At 43.2% G+C, this 22,972-nt stretch overlaps 1 protein-coding gene across 1 annotated transcript in view; it reads right to left on the reverse strand.

Moving 5' to 3' along the window:
* Positions 1-22,972, reverse strand: part of LOC122410144 (unc-112-related protein-like) — a 48,644-nt gene that overhangs the window by 2,157 nt on the left and 23,515 nt on the right. The window contains exons 2-5 of the mRNA XM_043418217.1: positions 3,670-3,903; positions 2,315-2,583; positions 1,772-2,191; positions 16-444 (exon numbers count right to left, since the gene is read on the reverse strand). Of these exons, the coding sequence (XP_043274152.1) occupies positions 16-444; positions 1,772-2,191; positions 2,315-2,583; positions 3,670-3,903 (1,352 nt within the window). The remainder of the gene's footprint in view (positions 1-15; positions 445-1,771; positions 2,192-2,314; positions 2,584-3,669; positions 3,904-22,972) is intronic.

The raw sequence follows: 22,972 nt of genomic DNA on the forward strand, positions 1-22,972 counted from the left end.
CTCAATTTTACTAACCGTTTCGCATCTTATCCACATTTCAGTCATTCCATCAGCGCTGGGAACTTCCAACCTGATGCCATAACGAGCTTGTGAAAGATTAACATCGGGCGTGACTTCGCAGCCCCGGAGGTTTATAACGTAAGCTGGAGATTCTGAACTGTTAGCTTCTTCCCGCGACTTGAACAACCTGAGCTGAAGGTCGCGACACGTGAACCAATAGCGCTTGAAAGCTTTGAGTGTGAAACGCTTCGGCTTGAAGAAACGCAAATAGTCTGAGAGCTCTGGAACTTGAGTTATGTCGCTTGGTCCATTCGAGATGTTGGTGCCTTCGAGAGAAACCTGCAGGTCCGTCAGGGCTGCGTCGATGTCGTCCTCGATCGGTGAGTTTCCGCCGTTTGTTTCGTAACTGGGCTGCGGTACGCTTGCTTGAAGGTTCACTTGTACCTGGAGCAAAACCCAAAAAAAAACACTGAAACTTTGATTTTTAATATTAAAAGTTGGAGAAAATTGAAATATTGAAGTTTTATAAAAATTCAATCAAGCAATTCGGAGCTGCTAATTCTGAAATTTCGCTTCCTCGTTCCCAGCGATCGTTTCACTTGCATGAATTTTTCCCTCACGCGAAACTCACTGCTGCATTGCTTCACGAACGAGTTTTTAAAATTAATTTTTCAAATAATTAAAAAGAAAGTTGAACTGCCGGGCGCTTATACGTAATTGAAAATGGTTCCCAATTGTATTTGAGTTTTCAGCAAAACAGAGAAAGTCGAAAAACCCGCTCCTCTAGTATCACGTTAATTGTTGTGGATCGCGAAAGTAACGAGCTTAAATAAAAGACGAAGAAGTAACTACGTAATCGGCTTAGCCCAATTTCAGACAACAGTTGACTCTCGATAAAGTGGCTTATGTCAATTCTCGAGGCTAATAATGTACGAGAACTGTCTGGCCGTCTGTTATCGATCCTCGTCTCGCTCGGACACGCACCTATGTGCTGCATAAAAGTGCCTTTCCATACGTACGAGTTATGAATATACGTGTATATACGTTAAGGACGTAAACCGGGGAGAAAAGTTTATTTTTTATGGACGAAAAGCGGAGAGGAGCCGAGGTCACTGACGTGGGCCGCGAGAGGTTCGTGGGAGAACCGACGCGCTGAATCTATCGCGGAGGTGGATCGTGCAATACACACCTTTAATTTAGCTATCGCGAGATGTGTATTTTTTACCAGTGCGATTATGCGTGCCAAAGTTGGTAGACGCGTGGGGAAAACGAGGATCGTGAGAAAGAGAGAGAACGTTTGAATTTCATTCGATACGCGAGCCCACGCGATATCAGAAAAAAGTATTTTCAGTCGCGCACTTTTACATCGTTCAAGACGCTTTTGGGGGAAAAAATGCGCAGCGGAGAGTCGACTATTTCTCTATTTTTCAAAGTTAATAATCTAAATGAAACTTTGTAATAAAAATTCATATTTTCACAGTAGATTCCGCTCGGAAGTGAGGCTGGGAACGCTCTCGCCGAATTATCAGGATCGTTAATTCTTGCATGAGGCTTTCGGCTCATTTGGTTCACGCCGATGCCTGCCACCAGCTGTCAAAATATTGACGACTAACTCCGGGTAATCTGCAAGAAAAAGGCGCTCGAAGTTTCGAGGTGCAGCGATCAGCTGGTTGGGTCGAGCTCCGCCATTACCCACGCGCCTACTGCCCTCTGGCGGAAAATCTACGAAATGGCGTTGAGGAAGCTGGCGAGAAAGGGAAATAAGACACACCTGCAGTGCAGCAAACATCAGCATCTCTTCCTCCGTGCACTCGATCTCTTCAGCGAGTAATTGCCACTTGGCTTGTTCGTAAATCATGTTTATTCTGACAGCATCGGTTTTTGGATTCAAATCGTAGAACGAGTAGAACTTGAACTTGAGCCTGAGAGTGTCGAATTCCCTGATGCCCTGTTCCATTATCGACAGGGACGAGTCGAGCCACGCTACGTTCATTCTTGCACGTTCGATCAGACTTTTTGGTCGCACGAGCTTCGAGCGGATTTCGGCGGATATGGAAGTCGGGCTCTGAGCCAGCGACTCGGACAGGCCGCCGTTCAGTGCCTCGAGGCTCATCGTGCTGTTGTTCGCATTGAACGACCCTGTGCTCCCGAAGCCTGACGAATTGTTGTTTCTCTTCCACGTTCCAGTTTGCTGTTGACAATTTCAAGCCAATTAATTCTCGGTACATTTTCTCCCATTTAAATTATTTTCACTGAGAAGTTAAAAGAAACTCTAAAAATAGCAGTTTTGGGGCGAACAAAAATTGGGACTCACCGAAACCGGCGAACTGATCGGCGTGCTATGATTTCTGTTGTTTGGCGTAACGGGCGCACACATGAAGGGACTACTTTGATCCAGACTTCCGTTCGAGCCTCTTGGGCTCTGACTCACCGGGATAAATGTGTTCGTATCTGCGGGCACGTTCCAGTGGCCGTTCTTCTGATTCTCTATTTTTTTCTTTGCCGGTAAATCTTTCAAGTTACACTTGAGGTTGTTCGGCTCGAGGGGCTTGCAGAATGACAGTTCTTCTGGGTGTCTTATACCTGAAAGAGGGAAGCACAGTCATCGAACCATTGAATTTTTTAAATTCCTTAAAAATTTTAAATTCCTAAAAACTTTCTGGAAGCTTCGCTACCCGTTGCCCTAAATTTTCTCAATTATTTCGTGTTGAGCAAGCATTTTTCGACGTTCTTTCATCAGCTACTCGCAAACGACGATGGATGCGCGTCATGCGATATGATTCTTCACGCAAAACACTCCCGACGCATTCAAAGTATCGTTGGCACGTATTCGTGAGAGCTGTGGTGACATGGAAAGGGCTATCGTCCGGGTCATCACTCTCCGGACGGACGCGGTTCGGTTTTAAAAAATCTCATGGACGCAATTAGCTCCGGAGATAGTGGAAAGTTCTGCCATCAGTTTTGTCACAAGTGTACAGTCCGATCGAGGCTCCGTGCGTACATACTCGTTCTCCTAATCAAACGGACTTTATCTTTGAGCTAATGAATTATCGCGCTCAGCGCCACCGGTTTACTATTCTCATTGAATAATTGACCTCTTCTTTCTTGATAAAATAACGAATTAAGCTTGTGGAAAATCGGTGCAAATGCTTTCGTTGACGTTCCCTTCGATAAGCGAGTTTCCGCAGTATTTTCGAAATGTAAAATTGAGTTTTCAATTTCATTATCATTGCACGAAGGTGATGGAGAAATTGTTGAAAAATTCCGGGAGTTTTCGACCGTTCGAATCGTCAAGAAAAATCGTCCTTAAGCATTCGTTTGATCATGCAACCGTTTTTATAAGTAATGAGACTCGTTAACCCACTTGCTTGATTAAAGAGCGACGCGTACTTGTCACCCGCGTGCCTGGACTATAAAACTGTCTACGCGGCTCGCGCAAGATTATCACACGACCTTCGCGTGACCGGTACAACGCAATTGGGCCATCTTTTAAATATTGCTTTTCCAAGCGATAATCAAGCAGCCATTTGGCTGACCGAGCTCCAACGAACGACGACGATTTCGTCGCCACGGAATATCGAATCAGCTCAAAAGTAACTTTATCTCTTGAGCAACTCGTTCCAATCGGATCGGTTCGACGAATGTTGCGCAAAGGCTTGAAATACTCACCGAGTTCTTTGCATAGATTGATGACAGCATTGAAAGTCTTGACGGAAAAGTCGACCCTGCAATCGAGGCAGCGCATGTCAGGCAGTTGGACACGCAGAGTTTTGTGCATCGGCGTGAAGTGGAGAAGAGCATCGGCTGCCACTCCGTACTGGTCCAAAGTGCTTCTGGTTCGCGTCAGCCAATGGTTTCTCGCGGGCCACCAGAGGGCATGGTCGGACCAGTCCATCGCGATGTCTGTAACCACAAAAACGGTGTTGAAATAAATGATTTACTACGCCAAGAAATGAAAGTTCGATGCATCGCAGCACAAAAATCGGTATTCGGCACGAAAATCTTGCACGATGAGAAAAACTGAACGTCTGCCGTCGCAAGATCTTTGCGCCCGGACACGATGGTCGTTTCCCTCCACTTCGAACGAAGCGAATCCGCTATTATTTCGACCTTGCAGTTCACTCGAGTCGAAAGCCCCCGAGGGCGATGGGGATGTTTAATGGTTCATTCGCAAGATCGTTGCTGTTTACGAGTGGTGCGAGAAGATACCGGAAGTAAGTAGTAGGAGAAGGAAAGCCATAAAGGCTCGTGTCGCTGCTCGCACAGAACTTCAACAATAAGAGAAAGTGCAGGGCCATATAATGAGCGAACCGCGGATGAGTACACCAAGAGTTTTGCGTGCACGCAACGTTGATTCTAACGACTTTCCTTACACGCCTTTAGCTCTAGCGGTCATAAAAGTGCGCGGGATTCTCGTTTAAGATTCTCCCTCGTTCGCATGCTCTGAACCGGGCTCATTGTTCCCGAGCCTTGGAATTCCTTCTTTCTTTTTATCTCTCGTTTCACCTTTTTTTTGTCAAGTTCTCAACAGTTTCGAGCTCATTTCGACTCCCGAAAACGTTGACGTCCCACCATCAGTTATGACGAATTCAGTTCGAGGGCGATGCTCGCGACCCCATCACAGGACTCTTTTCGAGGCGGTCCAAGGCACGAATTTGTGTCTGGCGAGCTTCGAATTGAACGGGAAACGATTTTGGTACTCCTGATCTCAAAAGTTCCACGATCAACTTGCTCTCCGAGTGTGCAGCCCGAGTTGAAAAACGTTATGAATATTTATCCTGTTGACTCGAGCCTCCCCCCCCCCTTTTTTACTTGACAGAATGCGTCGCGGACGTGGAGGCGTATCCTCCACGTCCATGTGTACTCTCCAAACTCTTCGACGCACATTCATACTACACGAATGTGTATACGATGTTACGAGGCATGATGTACGAAGTGACACGCAGCCTCCGGCATTCCGAGGTTTCTGTACGATCACATCTGTTTCGCTCGGTGATTTAAGATCGTCGATGCTTACGCGTGGACTCCCCCCGGACAGCGATGATAAAGGAGCGCGAGCATGAGCCGCAGCTAAAGCATACAAATATAAAAGCAAACCGAAATCTCAAAAAAGCTGCTCCTGCACCGGGCGTTGAAAAATTCGGTGTGTATAAATGTATAAAAGCGTATGAAAAAACAAATCATTAAGAGGTTTTGGTCTCACGAAAAATGGAGCGGGGAGGGCGTCGAGGAAGATTCTTCCACTTGGCCTTTCTCGCATGTGAATTTTCGCGTTTCGCTGATTTCTCTTCATAGAAATCAGCCCATAAAATAATCTTTGAATCACGTATTACCACCAAACCCAGAAATCCCCGATGAGTAATTTGCCATTGACGCTTTCCACTGGGTCTTCGGACCCTTCGATGTCCCGCTGCATGCTACCCTCGCTCGTTTATCAACGCGCGTATGTGTACGATAAACCTGTTTCAATGAGCTGAGGGCTGCGCGGAGCAGTCGCTAGGAAAGACGCCGATAATTCGTGAGCGATCCCCCGAGGGGATCGTCTCGTGTCCTTGTCCTCATTCGCTGCCTCACTCCCCTCTGCGTACAAACCCACAGCATTTGGCTGCCACGAAAATCGAGCCCCTTTGGAGCGCGTTGTGTCGACGGAGCGCTTTGAAATTTTCAGGGAAAGTAGATCCTCCGATTTATTGATAAAAGTTCTACGCCCACGTCGTGATCGGTCCCTCCCGAGGATTCGGACACCCGGGAAACCTCAAAATTCTTAGCACGATCCCGAGGACACTCTGTACATTGAGCGGACTGAAGAGCATTCGTCTTGGGACCCCCTCGCTTCGCAGTAATGCCGATTCTTTTCGCGTGTCGAGTACGCGACTAAACCCAAGAAGTTCATCTTTCTGTTTTCTCTTTTCTTCTCGTCTTCCCTCGTCCTCGGGACAACCCCCAAGAAGCAAACCCTCCTGACACGGGTGTCGGGTAGTTCAGGGGTTTCTTTCGTACTCGCCTCGACACCCTTCACGCCTTCTTCTTTTTCGTTTCTTAAAAACCAGAAATAAAACCAGTTGTCCGGGTGTCGGTTTGTCCTCGCAAGGCGAAACGGATACTCGTCGAGGACAGGAAGACACGAGGGACGGGCGAAAACGAGAGAACCCAAAACTTTAGAAACCTTGGCGCGCGGTCCTTCGGATTTTGGTCATTTGTGGCTCGGAAACTAAACGGGTTTTCAAAACAAATAAAATTCTTAAAGATTCTTTCGAAAAGCGTCGTTGCCCAAAACGAATTTCAGTTTTCGCAAAGTGTACATTGAAAAAACAGTCCACCGAGTTCCTGGCTACATGAATTGCATCCCGCTGTGGTTGACGAAGAATCGAGGCAACGTCAACGAGAGCAGAGCTCATTTTCACAGCTGTTGTTTCCAACGACGAAGGGCTCTCGAAATGGGACATTTTCGAGTTTGCCATATAGAAAGTCTGTCGATGTGGTCAGTTTGTGGAGTGTCCAGTTGAAAGTACCAACAATGCGAGTGGCCATTTCGGAGTTGGGTCACTGCTCATTTGCCCAAGTTCTATATTTTGTAGCATATGCCAGAAGCTTTCACAATGAGCTCTGTTAAAATCGCCCACGTTAATGTATGGCCAATAGAATTGGCCAGGATGCGATGCACTCTTTGTCGGAGTAGTTGAAATAACTCGGACGATTCCACAGATGGTTCAATCATGAAACTTCAGAAAATAATGTTCCCCCACTGTAACGTCGTATATTGGGAAAAAAAAAAAAATCATAAAATTTCGATAAAATTCATTTCCTCGATGAATCAGCACCCAACAACTTGCATTTCGTCGAACTCGAAGATTTGGGGCTTTAGATTTCCACAGATCCGTCCATCACCTTCGTTTTTCTGGTTCTTTCATAGATTATAAAAGTCTCTCGAGTTCAGAGACCTGAAACCTTCGTGGTATCTGGCTTGACTCTTTGGTGCGAGTTTGTTTCGAAAGAGTGTAACGGCGTTGGGTGCTATTTCCTAGTCATATTAGTACAACATAATGATTTTTCTTCGAGTCTGTTTCTCGGCAGGGGTGTCTCGAGTGCGCCTGCTGTTTACGGGATTCTTCAGATAGAGGCGAAGAGTCGAATATAGCCATATATATGCAGCGCGTGCTCTTTGGTACTCGAAGGAACGGAAGCCGGCTTACACGTGTTTTCCATCGGTGCTTTAACGTATCGGAGTTTTCAATGGGAGCGAGTGAAGCCGGCTGGATAAAACAGCAGTCGTTGACGTTACAAACCGTACCGGAAGTCCTCGAGTTCTTGGATAACGTATTTTACGATTTTTTTTCTTATCCTCAAAAACACGAGCTTTCTTTCTTGAATCATCAACTTCCTCGAATGTGTGTACAGAGTTGCATAAACGATATCGTCGTTCTTTCGGAACGTTCTGGCCGCAAGCGTGCATTTCGGTTTATTCTAAACGCGGAGAAAATTTATTCGAGCTTCGAATACACCGTAAATTATTATTCATTTTCGAAATGATCGCCCTCGCCTCGCGTTTCGACGCTTTCTTTTGCCCTTTTGTCGTTTTTCGCCTGACACATATCGGCGCGTTTGAAAAATGCTTTATGTCAAATGTGGCTTATACTTTAGAGAGTTTGAACGCAGCAAGACGAAAGCGGCGGCTGAGCGCGCAGAGAGAACAGGAGCGTGCGTCCGTGTCCACAAAATATGCTTGTATAGCCGTGCTTAAGGGAAATGGCAGCATTCACAGACTCACGAAAATTGCAGTGCTCTGCAGCTGCAATCTATAAATACGTATTATTGCGAGAGTTTGGATGTACCCTCGGTTTGGACTGAGCGCAGAAACGTCAGTAACCTCGCGTCTGCTGGCATGACGTGAATTATGCAAACCCTATTTCTGCCATATATACCCATAAATAAACGTGTACACGTGGATTTCAATGGGTTCGAAAATAATATTTGACGCGTGTTTTCATAAAACAATTGAGAAATCTCGGATATTTCGGTATTCTCAATAGACGTGCAGATTTTACAAACATTTTATGAGAAAAATACATTTTTTCAGGTTCAAATAATCGTTCCTGGGATCTATTGATCTCACTTTATCGGTTCGCATACTCGAGACGACCTTTTTTAATAGTACGGGACAAGAATAATTATAAATTCGTGTTTCCTAGCATCCGGCGTCGCATCCTCTACACATCGCTCGTATATATTCAGCACACATTTTCAATTACTCGGCGCCAAGACACAGTGTCGAGTCTCTTGATACGTGCTATATCGAGCGTGTAGAGACGATCTAAAAACAACGACTCCGAGCTCAAAGAACAGAAAGGCTCGAAGCTCCGAGACGAGAAATTAATAACGGTGCGGAATTCTATGGATGATAGTTAGTATAGTGGCCTAATGAAAGTGGGTCACGATTCGAGCTTGCAAAACGTGCATCTCAATCGTAGTCTAGTTAACTAGAAACGTAGGGTTAACTAGAAACCTGCCTACGTTGCGTGTTCGCAATTAATCGTGCCGCTGTTTCAAAGTCTATGGGGTTTTGGTTAAGGATATTTGGTACAGGCTTACAATGCTGCCATGCTAAACCATGCTAAAGACATAAAAAAATTTCAAAATGATCAGAATTTTATAAAATTTGGTGAACGTATTCTTTAGTGCCAAACTTGACAATTCAAATTTTTTAAGATTTTTCTCTGTACATTTATCGCGAGTAATCGATCACTGAATGCGTAAGTACTCGATAACTGAGCAGAAGAAAGTTTTGAAAAAAATGGTGTTTTCGCACTTGATGTTGAAGAACATTATCACCAAATTTGATCAATTTCTAATTATTTAGACTTTTGTACCATACATCGTTAAACAAACTTTTTTTTTCAATGGGGACGCAAGTTCGTTGAATCTTTCAAAATCATGGTGAACGCGTCTGAGATATTGAAATTTTTGAAATTTTTTCTTTCTATTTTCCACAAAAAAATGCCACCTTTTGCCCCACGTGCAGTCGTGAACCAAAGGAGTTTGGACTGAGATTCGAGGACGTCAGATCCGTGGAAAGTCTCTCGTGTCAGATTTTCACAAATTCCCCAAGGCAAATCTGTCCAACCGTCTACGTGGAATTCCCCATAAGATCGTTCCGCTTTCTGCTTTTTCTCCGCACAAACTGTGGAGCATGCGAGGAGGTTGAGCACGGCGCATGTGTGCCACGTGAGTTCGTACCCTTTGTTTCTCAGTCCCTTGAGTAAACATTGCGTATGCGCCGCATCTTTGAAGCACTCGCGTAGAGATGCGCCCACGAAATCAGGAACAATCAAAACGTTTTTTCATCATCCACGAATATGTGCGCGTGTCTGCTGGATCACGTGACCCGGAACCTCGGTCCCAGTCGTTCAGATTCATTCGTTCATTCATTAGATGTATTTGTACCCAAGAAGAGCTTTGGGGCACTTGGTAAAAGAAATTGCAAATAGAATTTTAAAAAAATCAAAAATCAAAAAAGTAAAAAGAGTAGAATAAATGAGCGAGTTGAACAAAACCTTGATCGATATAAGATTAGAGTTAAGAATTAATTCATGTTAACAACATTGATCTAGTAACAGCCTTAAACTAGGTGGCGAAGGAAACGACAATGCAAAAGCACTGGGGAAGTGGCCTTAAAGGAGAATTTTGAGTATCAGCCAGATTGCGGATTGGAAATAAATTAGTGAAAATTGCCACGAGCTAGCGAACGGTAACGAGAGCAAATGAGGCAAAAAAGTGAAAAGATGAAACAATTGAAAAGCAAAATAATAATAAAAGGGAGTGATGACAATGACGCTAATAAGAATAGCCGTGGTAAATAGCAGGCCCTTTTACAACATGTCTGGCCAAGCTTTGAGCTCGCACACGTTTTATATACGAAGAATAAAAAAAAAAAAATTAGACAGACAATGAACGCGTGCCCGCCTTAACGGGGGGTCAAACCTTCGGGCTCTCCCGTCCTCTCCCACTTTCTCGTCCCTCGCTTTTTATCCTCATTGGCACCTCGTAAAAACGAGGTTTGTTTATAACGCGTGGGTCCCACATTGCGCGTGCAGGCCTCGGAAAATAATGGAAAAAAATCGATCTTTGTTCCGGATGAATATATGTGAGAAGAGTTTTGCATGAGAACAAAACGCGGAAGTGAGGGATGGAGCTGACACGTCGAGGTTCATTTTTATCGCGTTTCCAGATTCCATTCCTCCGTTTCCTTCCTCCGCTTCGAAAATATTGAATAAAAAAACACTTGGAACATCGCCATCGATTCGGCGAATTCGAATGATATTTATTCCAAATCTAAACATGGTTTAGGGAATATTTTGTAGTATGTGCACCTTTGAAAAGGGACTCGTGCTTCCTGTGTCAACAAAAGTCAGTCGAAAAAGAGGAAGGATAAATAAAATTCTGAGAGAATTTGTTTCGTTGCTTCGCCTCTCTTGCGATTCATTCGCGCGCGGGCCAAAATAAGGGACAAAAGTTATGGGGGATGGAGGGAGATGAGGGTAGAAAATTCCTTCTTTTCATAATCCCCTTCTCCATTTGTGTACGCGTACATATTCCATCGACACTTGAATGCATTGTTGGCGACCCCTTCGTGGCTTCGCAAAGCCCTTCCGCAAACCCACGAAGAGGACACGCGCCAAAAGAGGGACAAATGAGGGGTTCGTACGCATCGTATGTTTCATGTATTCGTGCATAATTACTGCGTGAAAAATGTCAATTATTTGCGAACGAGAAATAAAGCACGAAATCAAAGCAAAATGAAATGTGCTAGAAGTTTGAAGGATGCAATTCTATAATAGAGTTAACGAGGCAAGGATCAAATTCCTCGGGGACTGAAAATGATGGAAAATTTTTTTGGAGTGTTGCACGACAATATTGACGAAGCATCATCGGGATTTTTGAGAACATTTTTTATTTACTTTCGACTACAAATATGTTGAGTTTATCAAGACTGTTTTCTTCGGTGTTTAATAATTCGTGGAAAATTTATGTTTTTATTGTTTTTGGCTTTACCCGTCCAACGAATCGCGAAGCTCATAAAATATTGAACGTTCTGGCTGGACGGATAAAATCGAGGAGACGTTTCGGGCGCGCGAGCGAGCGAGTCCAGAGTGCACAAGGCATTCCTTTCCGCGTGCGTCGAAACGCGTCTCTGACACTGGGTGGCCCTTAAATTCAATCTAAAATAAGCACTGACTCAGTGACTCGACGCTTTTTCGTCTATGCCAAGTCCGTTTCGTTTGTATATGAATTGAAAAAATAAATGCAGCAGCCACTAATAGAATTGTTGTGCTTCTCATCGCGAGCGCTTTCAATTGATTCAGAAAGAAGCGATGCTCGAAGAAACAACGAATTACAGCCGCTACTCGTTCAATTGTTTGGGGCATTCATTAAATTCATCGTACATTGTTTCATACGTGGATAAAAAAATCTTGGAGAATCAAGAGTGAAAAAAATTTTTTGGCCAGCGAATAATTTGAGCTCTGCTTTGGAAAGTCAAAAAAATCGAAAAATTTGCAAAATTCTATATTTTTAGCGAGTTCGAAAAAAAAACGCTCCTAAAGAAGAAGAATATCACTTCAACGCGCTGTAAATATGGAATTTCTCAATTTTTTCGGGTTTTTATAGGCTCGTATGGAAGAAAAATATATGAAAATGGGAAAAAAAAATTGGAATTTTAGTTGCAGACAATAATTACGATCTCCACATTGTATACGCAGCTGAGAAACTTCGACAATCACACCTGGCGCATAAATCATCTACAAATTAGTATTTCTAATATGAAAAAAATGTTTTTGTACTTTTGAAATATTTCTGAAACTACACGGAAAAGTTCGCTATCCGAAAACGATCGATTTTTTCGACTTTGTAAAGCAAGAGTTGTGCCGCAAACGTTTGAAGCACACTCGAAAATGGAGCACTCCGGCAATTAATATATAAATAAACGTAGCCGATTCGTGGAGCGATACGAAAGCGTCGCACATTGGCCTGATTATGATTATTTGATAAATATAAATATGAACGTCATCACCCACGCGTACTATCGTACGTTGAGAAAGGTGGACACGCGTTAATGAATTTCAGTTTCACGTACACACCCACGCGAGGCAGGCGCGTGATGTTCCTCGCGGAGACGAGAGTCGCGTCTCGTAGTGCTGGTTCACGCGTGTGCACACGCACGAAGAAGCATTTCGACGTCACGTTACCTGTATGGACTTCCTCCGTAGTGAATTAATGAATATTAATGACGAATTTAATTATGGAGTCAAGGCCGTAACTGTTTCCGTCTCGACAGCCGACTCCAACCCTTTTTGCGCTTTTATTTTTTCAACGTACGAACTTTCGGCCCGATCTTCGTGACTCTTTTCGTTACGCACGCAAGGAAAAGCGTCATTGCTCGTCCGTTTCGGTGATTAAGGGCGAAGGACGAAGGGTGCGGGACAGGTGGATTTTATTAAATTCGATTTCATCAAGGACCACGCAATAATTAACGGAATTTCGTATCAATTTTTTGTCTCACAAAAATCAATTGAATCCTTTACAAAATACAAAGAACTTACCTCATAAAATTCTTAATTAAATGAAAAAGAATATCGAAGAAAACGAAATGTAGATTGACACCTCGATTAGCTTAAAAGGCAACGAAGGTGGGTCAGTTTCACAGGAATGTTAAGGAGATCAGTTTACGTACGAAGGAAGGGCAGAGGACACATCAGCTCCTGCGATCTAGCCTGGCTTACGAATGCTTTCAAATAGCATCGATATTTCTAAGGCTTGGTGCGAGCTCGACAGAGATATTTTACAATTTTTTATGAGGCCAAACGTGCATGTACTACACCCAACGACTATATTTTCCGTCTCGTGTTAAAAACCATTGTGATATTTACGAGACTGAGAATCCCAGCACTCCCTTTCGACCCATTTTTTCAAATGCTCGAACGAAAAATCGAGTAACTAAAAAAAAGTAAAGGAAAAATATAATAATCGAAAAGTCGAAGAGAAATATGAATTATTCTGATCGCTAAAAAAACGCGTCGTACAACCAAAATTCGAAATTTACCAATCTCCGTAATCGACCGGCCAATCCGTAATGATCCATTCGAGTAATTTCGATCGTTCACGAGAACGTCTCATTTATATCTTGTTAATCACCATTATTAACGACTGTGGATTAGTATCCATTAATCTGCCAGAAAGATGAACGATGCTGGTCATTTTTCATCGAGAAGAATTAATGGCATTAGGGTCAGTCCAGAGACACTCCCTTAAACAGACTTTTTTCTCTTCGCCACAAAGCTAATCAATACGATATCAGAGCATACAGACATAAATTCACAACGTATTCACCAGCAGACTACAATAACCATCGAAAATGTTGAAATTTAAGTGGGGAAATAAACAAAATTTTCCAATGTACTTCACCAAATGTATACAAATTAGTTGAATTTTCGAATTATTCTTCCATGTCAACATAATTGAATCGATGGAACGATCGATTCATTAAACTCATTACTGCCGCAATTAGCAGCAATCGAGTGTGCCCTCGAAGCACAATTATTAAGCTCGCTTCGAAGCAATCGATGACCCGCGATGATTGTAGTCGAAAAATCACTATCCAACGAGGCAGCAGGGCAGAGGGAAATCGATATGAGAATCCACGACGAATTGAGATGGCATTGTGTCCATTGCGGATATACGTGAACGACCGAGGGCCATTTATATCGATTCTGTTTGCCTTTTACGTTTAGCCATGCGGGCACGCCATCGACGAATCGAAATCATTCGATTGCGTCACTCCATATATGTAATTTTCTTATATAGATATATACACAGGTCTGAAGATAAATCGGATAACTGGATGTCTAATCGATAGAAATTAATTTATGGCCTCGAGTGTCGTCACCCCAACGCGGTCTATTGATTCATTCGAGTTGAGCCAAAGTGCATCTGCGACTTCTCAAATCTAGGGAGCATTTTTTCTCACAATATTTATCGTCCAATTAAATGCTGCCTGGAATTGATTGAAAATCTTGGTAAATATTGGAGGTTCAGTCGTCGTCGAACAGTTGAATTTTAGTTCTCGATAGTGATTATTTATTGAAGTTAATTGAAGGTTTAACGAGTGAGTCAATATTCGTGAAACTTTTTTTAGGACCGTTGGAAGCAATAGGCCATTTTAAAAGTGTATTTTCGTATTGTAAATTTTATGAAGGATCCTTACAGCGTAGAAAAATATTCTCAGTAAAGAATTTTGATCGTCTTCAAGTCGATTATATTTTCGCTTATAAAACGAATGTGTTTTTTTTCCTTGAAACTCCGAACGTCCTACGTGCCCGATCAGGCGGGTTCTTCTTGTTGACATCCTCGTCCCTGATACAGGCACGGGGGTGTCGAGAAATTCCTGCTTCGACGCCTACACTCACGAGACAAGAGAAAAAGAGACGGCGAGAGAGAGGAAAAAACCACGAAAGGTTGCAGGAAGTGCTTTTACATAATTCCCCTGAGGAATGAGAAAAAAACAACGCTCGTCAACGTGACTTGTGCACCGTTCCCGGCGTGTCACCGACTTCGTTCCGTTTGTATCCTTCTCCTCGTCCTTTCGAGCCTCAACCCGTTATAAACGCGAATGACAAATGAATTTCGAATATCTGAACACAGCCAAACTGCAAAGTGAGATTCGTCGTTCCACCGAAGCCGATTCAAGCCTAACGATAAAATTGGATATTCCTACTAAAATTAATCGATCAGAAATCAGAAAACTGCAGACTCGTCAACAATACCATTCAGCTACTCCGAGGAAGCAGCTGAATCGCCGAAAGTCGTCAAACTCATCGATCATCTCCTTCCATGCACGCAGATATTTCCATAGATTCGTGGCTGAGTGTGTTATACGAGTGTGTGGATTTTTAAGGGAATGAGATAGACGTGGCTTCGGAGCCCCCATTCCCTGTGACCTCTCCAACAAGGGAAAATCCTTTCGACCCCTCCCAGAGCTCTTGTTCCAATTTCTTTTTCCCGAGGCCTCAAGGCCATTGGCTGGTGACCCCATTATGGTGGTAGGAGACCAATTATAGGGTAGGTCTTGCACCCTGTTGTGAAGAGGACAGGACGATCGAGGGTGAGCAACTATAAAACGTTTGAATAGGCCGATCAACAAACGTTCTACGTACTTCATTTTCTCCCTGTGTGTATACATTTTTATGGGGTTAATATAGATATAGGATTTGTGTGTATGGCTAACCCACATCCTCGACAGGATATACTTCGTTGGCATTTTCCGTTATTGCGGTCGTTTATTTCACCACGCTATACAAATTGTTTTATATTTTGCTGCGACGATCGCTTGTTGTCTTCTGGCGATTTCTTATTCTGACAGTTATTAAGGGGAGCCGATTTTTAACGATTATTGCACTCGTTCGTCGGACAATTAATGTACTTTTGTTGGATTTGGATGATGCGAGCTTCCGCACGATAACTCTTTGCTCGAATCACGCGTTTTTTGTTTTTCACGTGTCACAGCTTCAGGCAGAATGAATCTGAGAATTCCGGAACTGTCTCATGATTGGAAGTGGTGAATATGATTTGTTTTATATCTGTTCGCAAACAACGAAAGGCACGCTTGTTTTTGGCCGCCCCACGAGAGAACTGGGTCGCACTAAACGTATTTATAGAGTGCTTTCTGAAAAGGGGGAGGCCATGAAAGCAACGTATATGTGTTGGTTTATTTGTGAGTGTATGAAAGAGAGAGAGAGCGCGGAAGAGAAAAATGGACTGGCAGGGCGCGGTCGAACACGATCATGGATATTATTGGATCGTCTTCGCTAATGGGCCTCGCGTCGATTTTCATTCCTCGAACATCCCACGTTTCCTCCTTCGAGTCACGAGATCAGCGTTGATGAAACTTGCGTCATTTATCGTCTCGTTCAATCACTCTAATGCTCAAACATTTCAAGTTTCAATAACAAAGGGGAACGTCAAGAAGGTCAGAAACTTTTATTCGCTTTGAGGTGTTCGAAGTGTTTTTGTCGTGAATTTTCAGATTCCCAGAATTTTCAATATTTCGGAAACATCAAATTTCAAATTACAGCGTTCCCAAGTTGGTTCAGATTTCGAAACTCTTTTCAACCCAGAATGAAAGAAAATAAACCAAATTTTCGGAGCCACGGAACTTTTCTAGCCGATCGAACAATGTTGCGTTAATGCCATGCTCCTCCGGGTGATATTTACTCCTCTTGGGATCACGGCTCGTGCGACCAAATCGATTTCATCCCTTTCCCCTTCCGACTCATTCCTTCACTTGTCTCGGTTCGTCGGTTAATTTTACATGAGGCAGTCTCGAAACGAGGACGATGAGGGTATCCGGCTAAGAAAAACAATTTTTCACTTGAACCGCAAGCACACGAGCGATCAAAATATCACAACGCTTCGGTCAAAATCCAGACTGGAGCCAGCAGCCAAAAATATGCGCAACAGAGTGCGAAGACAATGAAAACCACTTTCGATTTCGTTTTATACCGAATCTCGCGATGTTTCATATCTCAAAAGCTCGTTACACTTCTCACCATTTTTATGGAGTCGCGATCGGCATGGACGCAGTGCGAGATGAAAAAAAACCTTTCTTGAGAAAACCCAGAGAAATATTTATCGAAAATTTCGAGCGTTTCGAACGCATGCAGAGGAAAGTGCAAAGTGTCACGTCCATATTTACGAGGCGTATCCGCGGCTTTGATCGATAAATGTTTTATGAGTCAGTAGTAAAAACGAAACGTTTTCAGTGAAGGGAAAAATAAAGAGCGGCGAAGAAAAAGGGGAATGAAACAAAGGGGGGAAAAAGAAGCGTAGATAAAGAAGAGAGAGAGGGAGCAATTAGTCACCGGTGGTTTTGCTTGCTCGAGAAGGAACGCACTTGTTAATAATGAGGCACTGTTACATGCACCAGTGAAACAGACAACTTGACAGTTTCCGGAACGGTGAATTCCGCACTTTCATTTATCCTGAAACGTTTTTTTTTTTTATTATTTCAAGTTTCTTATCTGGTAATAATCTGTTTGTGCAACTTCCTTCGTTCGTCATTCGACGAAACAAATGATTATTTTTCTCCAATGAATCATGTAAATTGATGTGGAGTTGTCTCGTTACATGATAAAAATACGAATCGATCAACGTGCTCCAAAAATAAATAAAAAAAAAAACTCGTCGCTGCACACGATTTATTTACCGCAACAATTTTTTATCCACAGCGAAAAGAATTTAATGAATGAACGACGCGCACGAACCGTCCGTGAACTTTTCCACTTGCAAAAGTGTCCCTGAATTTTGACGAGTTTAATTTTGTAGCGTTCCTAATTGTGGATCACACGTTTAAATTTTAAGTCACGGGAATGCGTGGATCTTTTACATTTCCTATGGCACACCCGTATTATTATGCAGCTGCTGCGTGTATAATTTGATGTTGACGCGTCGATGTGTGTACCGCGCGCGCGCGCGCGGTTGTGTTGTAAGTTTAAGCGCCTGTAAATGACACCAGTTTATATAGATATTCTCGGATAATTCATGAAGTCACGCGAGCTCGCACGTCCGTGTAATGTGACATTGAGAATTTCAATGAATTTTTCATTCCGCGATCGCATCGATTATTTCAACGAGCTCTCCGTCCGCGAGCTGCCGCGACTGTCGGAATGCAGGAACGTTGGTTCCGCATCTTCCGATTTGAAATTTTGATACTCTTTAGGTGCTCGAGGGTGTGAAAAATGTCACGCAATTATTTGTTTCGTCGCTTTCAATATTTTTATTCCCAAAAACAAAAATTTGGCAAAGATCGTTAACAAAAACGCAGAAAAAAATGTTCTCGTGAGTTTCAGAAGGAAAATTATTGCAACGGAGATAAACCTCGAAGCGACCGGACATTTCGGAGTGGCGATTAAAGATCGTTGGGCTTTCGTTATTTCGATACATACCAGAATCGTATTTATGTATTCTCGTTACTTTACGACTGACATTGGCACTCGAACGTGAACACCCACACGCAGATACTCCGTTTAAAAATTTCACTCTCCCTTCGTGGAGCTGCGGATGCGACAAAATCGTCGAATATTCTGCCCCACGCGAGTCGCACCTTTTCGTGCACGAATATGCATTTTTGACAGCCTCGAGCACAAAGCAGGGTGCTAACAAAAGATTGAAAGCGCAAAAGCAAAAAACTTGCTGCTTTTATCGTCTTCTCCGCGATCCTATTCACGCAGGAAACCGCAGCATCCTGGCGACGAACCGACTCGTTTCATCTTCACGATTGTGCAATACATCGAAAAAAAACACGTCACGCGCGACAAGCGCCATTGTCGCAGTATCTCTAGCGGAATTTTTTCCTTCAAATTCTTTTCGACCGAATCACCATTCGCTCATCTTTTCAGAGCTGTTCGCAACGCGATTTCCTGACATTCCACTAGCCAATCAGGCTCGTCCTCGTCTAATTTGCCTTCACGCATTTATCAAATCAAATGAAAATATACTTTCACTCGAATTAGTCGAGGAACTTTCGTTTTCAAAAAAGGAAAACAATTATCTCGAGTGCGGTGCAGCTTTATCGGGTTTCCGCTGAATTGGCAAGGCGCGAATTCGGATTATGAACGCTCGCGTATTCGAATATTTATATACATTTGGATCTTTCTCAAAGTCTAGACTCTCAGAGTTTCTTCTCTTGCTTCTTAGGCACCCTTATCTCGAGGATACTCGATCAAGCCACGGTACGTACAGCTGTAGGAAGCATCCCTGTCTCCCCTGTGCGAGACTATCGCGATTCTTGTCTGTCCTTGTGTACATATGTAATACATACAGGATTAACATTATGTACACAGTGCTTAGGGGTCTGGAATGAGAGAAAAAAGTCTTCCCCAAATACGTACACGAGTGTACATTATGTGAGGACGTATATAACGAAAAAACTTTATCGGACGCTGACCCTTTTTCTTCTTCCCACCGAGCACGCTCCCTCGCGCTCCAAACTACGAAGAAAAGACCGGTCTCGTCGCTGCGCAGCGTAACATTCAATGATTGGTCACTTAGCAGTGGGAAATAAATTTCCTCGAGTAGCGAAAAACGCGGAGTTTTTTGCTAGACAGCTTAAAATCGGTGTTGATGGAATAAAAATGTCCAGTTACTGCTGCGATTTATCGAGCTGAAAAAGCTCGTTTATTTTTCGGTTTTAATGAGCAGAATTTTCAAATTGTTTTATTACTGGAGCAAGTAGATCAATTTTCTTTTGATTTTTTCCAAAAACTTGAGCCAAGAGAGGTTCGGAGGTTCCGCGATACTTTGGAGCGTTCATGGCCAGAAGCTGATTTTATGTTGATCGTGGAAAAGTGGCCAATCACTGATCGATTCTGTACGCAATATACTTTATTTCGGGAGCCCAAACGGAAATTTCTTGACATAGAAAAATCGTTGGGTTACGACTCGTCGTACGAATAGCCGCTACAGGAAGTCGAGGCGATTACTTCCGCGCCGAAGTTTATTGGCAAGGGAAGCGATGGAGGATTTCACGGCGTGCGCGGAGAACCGAATCCCCGGAGAATTCATACTTTAATCCCGTTATGTGAAGAATCAAAAAATTTCTTTGGCGAAAAATAAGGCAGGATTTTGTCACTATTATCATCAATAGTTTCTTCGCCCGATCTTGTCGTCCAAGCACAAAGTTGCACCCTCAGCAGGCGCGTGTTTGCGAATATCATCAACTTCCGGTAGGGCGGGAGCGATCGAGAAAGAAAGAATGAGTCTCTTCTTTGGTTTCGCGGTCCTTTGTGGATCCTGCTCGCTTCCGCCAGAACTTTAACCATGGCACGACCGTCGATCAATGTCTCAAGCCCGAAGTGTATTGTTCGATTTTCACTGAATGACAAACGAGCCAAGGCAAAACCAAATGAAAATGGGACTCGAGAATGAGCTGAGCGAATCTGAGAGTCACGAGATTCCATTTTTGTCGGTGGAAATTCTACTGAATTTCCGTGAAATAATAACTGTCAAACCATGGCTGTAAGTTCACCGTTTTAGAGTTCCAGAAGCCCGTCGCGAGCGTGCGCAGCTCCATGAATATCGCATACGAAATATGCGGAACGATAATAGCGCATCGTAACACTGAAATAACTCGGCCTGCACGTGAATGTCGTAAACTCTTATTAATAAATCGCGGCGATGAATGAAAAAATGTTGGTCCCAATGGCTGTTGAAAAGCTCGAGACGCACGTGGAGGTCGTAGGTCGATGAATGAACTGCTTTATGTTCGCAAGAGCAAAAGAGTCATGCAGGCTTCTTACGCCTCGTTTTCACGATCTTCCATCCCCGCGTAGATCGCTCGTACGCAGCAGAGAGAGATGTATTCGCACGTATTAAAACATATTGAATCTTGGCTTGGCTTACTCGAGTGGCGCACGTCTCTGAAGCTCTTGACTATGCGAGGCGCAACGAAAAAGAGAAATGAGCCGGAGCGAAGTGGTCGTAAGAAAAATTTCGAAGATTCGAGTCGCCTCAAAAGCGGTTATTCATTGAGAAAGTTCATTCTGATCGTTGGAAGGAAAAATTAAAGGAGGAAAGTCTTCTTTTTTCTGGCTGATTGATCGAGTCGCTGCGGAACTCGCAGCGATTACTGCGATCGACGGTGCCAAGGAAACACTTAAAATGAGAACGGACTCGAAAGTGTTACAATGTGTAAGCACTTCGGATACGAGGCTGTTGTGTAGTGAGCCTGCTAAATGAGAGAGCGTCAGACAAAAGGGTTCTTCTAGTGCATCTTTCGAATCGCAGAATTTCCCTCATTCTCGCGAGCCCGTTCGAGTACGTACGAAGACCAACAACGAGCTCTCTTCGTCTCCCGCCTCGCAGCCTGCGCTGCACTTTGTATACGCCACACTTCACTCCACCGTTGCTGTGTAATAATGTGAAAAAAACGAAGGGAAATAAGAGGAAAGAAAAAAAATGAGTTGCTCCGTCGTGAGACGGGAGGGAGAGACCGCGGGGTGATAAAAATTGCTTGCAACTTTGTCAGGGAAACAAACAGGAAGGAAACGAAGATAGTGCGAAACAGCGAAAAACAATTGATTGCATAAAAAAGAGCGAATAATTCATGCTGATACTAAAAATGGCGAGATACAGCAATAAAAGGACTGGTTTTATGAATGGGCGATGATTGCAGAACAGAGCCATTATTGTAAGTACTCTCATTGTGCGGAGAACACGCTCGTTCGTTCCCGCCTCACAATGATAATTTGCTCAGAAGAAATATCGCATTTAAATAGCTGCAACAGTGTTTTTAAAGCAGCGCATATATTCAGTCCGAGAGCAAATGTGTCTCGCTTGTATATAAGGAAGAGAAGAGATATTTCGCGTGGGCGAAATTATTGATCGCATATCGCCTCTCGTTATTCCTCATTTGCGTCCGAGGTGTCACGAAGCACGCTCCCTTTTTTCTACGATTCTTCAACGTTCCTTTATCGTCTCCTGCTGACTTCATTATCATTGTTTTTCTTCTTCTTTTTCGAATGCCCAATGAAGAGCAATAACTTTCACGGCTCGATACGAATCCTCGTGAAAATTACGCCCTTAAGCCTATCAATCCTCGATTTATATGACATCGACGCGATTCGCGCGACAACCGCTCCGTGTAGGCTTTGAAAATTGTTATTTACGACATTCGCTGCACGCTCTTTACGCTGCTGCTGCTGCTGCACACGAGTTTGCGCAATTCTCGACGACACACTGTTGGCCAACTAGGAAAAACGATCGCGAATAAACTCTGATTAATTTATTCTTTTGCTGATCAATCCTTCGACGAAAACATGCTGATGAATTTTCGACTTTGGCGATACTCAACGATCCGTTTTCAACATTTTTTCATGAGAAAAGTCCTCTGAACTTTTTGTACAACGAATCTATATAATCGCTCACTCAAAGCTTCGATTCGCTGTTCAGCTGAATTCGTGTTCTTAGTACTAAATTAAAACGTCAGTTAAAAGTGCATTTTGGAGAATTTACAATGCACGGAGATTCATCAAATCGTGTCAAAAGTCGTCATCGTAACTCGAGTCTCTTCCTTCGTAAATGTGATTGAGTAACCAACTCAATGAAAATTTAATAACGAGTCCAGATAGTAGTGAAGAAAACGTGAAAAAGTTTATCTCGATAAATAATGCAAACGTGCTCGTATCACTGCGTTCAATTTCACACCGATCCATTTAACACGATATGAAATAATAATACTGGTTGTCCGGAGTATAGACGAAATAGTAAATCCTCCGGGCACCATGAATGGACACGGAGGCGTCGAGTGAATGGGAGAGAAATCCCGGATCACTAAAGTCTCGTATGTTCTTCCTACGCGATGTTTTTTCTTTTTCTTTTCCGTCGCTCGCACAAGAGCGATTCGAGAGTTCTGGGAACGTCGATCATACAATTATTTTCTAGATTGAAATCGGACCGAATAACTTTTAATCGTTCCTTCATCTCAAAATCTCCATCGAACATTTTCGGAATCAGCCCTTTCGTTGAATGTTCGAAAACATGTAGAAATGCGAAATAATCGTTGGATGAAAAATCCGTGGAAGAGATAAGCTCGATAAACATTTACTGATTTCGTGCTCGCGGCCTCTCAAACGTACCCACGAGTAGCATTTTTCTAGTCACAATACACATCAGGATAGAAATCGCGAGATAAAAGACAAGAGAGTTTGTTGTACAAGATAATTATACGAGAAATAAAACTCCGTGCTTAATCACTTGGAACGTGTTTTTATTCGTCGAGAATATCTTACACTCGCCTGTCCCGAATGAAACATTTACTCCTGCAATCTTTGCATTTCGACGTCTCCCACAATCATCCGATAAGCAAGAAACGCATGGATGATGACTCTTTACAACGAAAATGAGACGTCGTCTTCGCAGTGTGTGC

Source organism: Venturia canescens, chromosome 4, assembly GCF_019457755.1.
Source record: "Venturia canescens isolate UGA chromosome 4, ASM1945775v1, whole genome shotgun sequence".
Taxonomy (NCBI): domain Eukaryota; kingdom Metazoa; phylum Arthropoda; class Insecta; order Hymenoptera; family Ichneumonidae; genus Venturia; species Venturia canescens.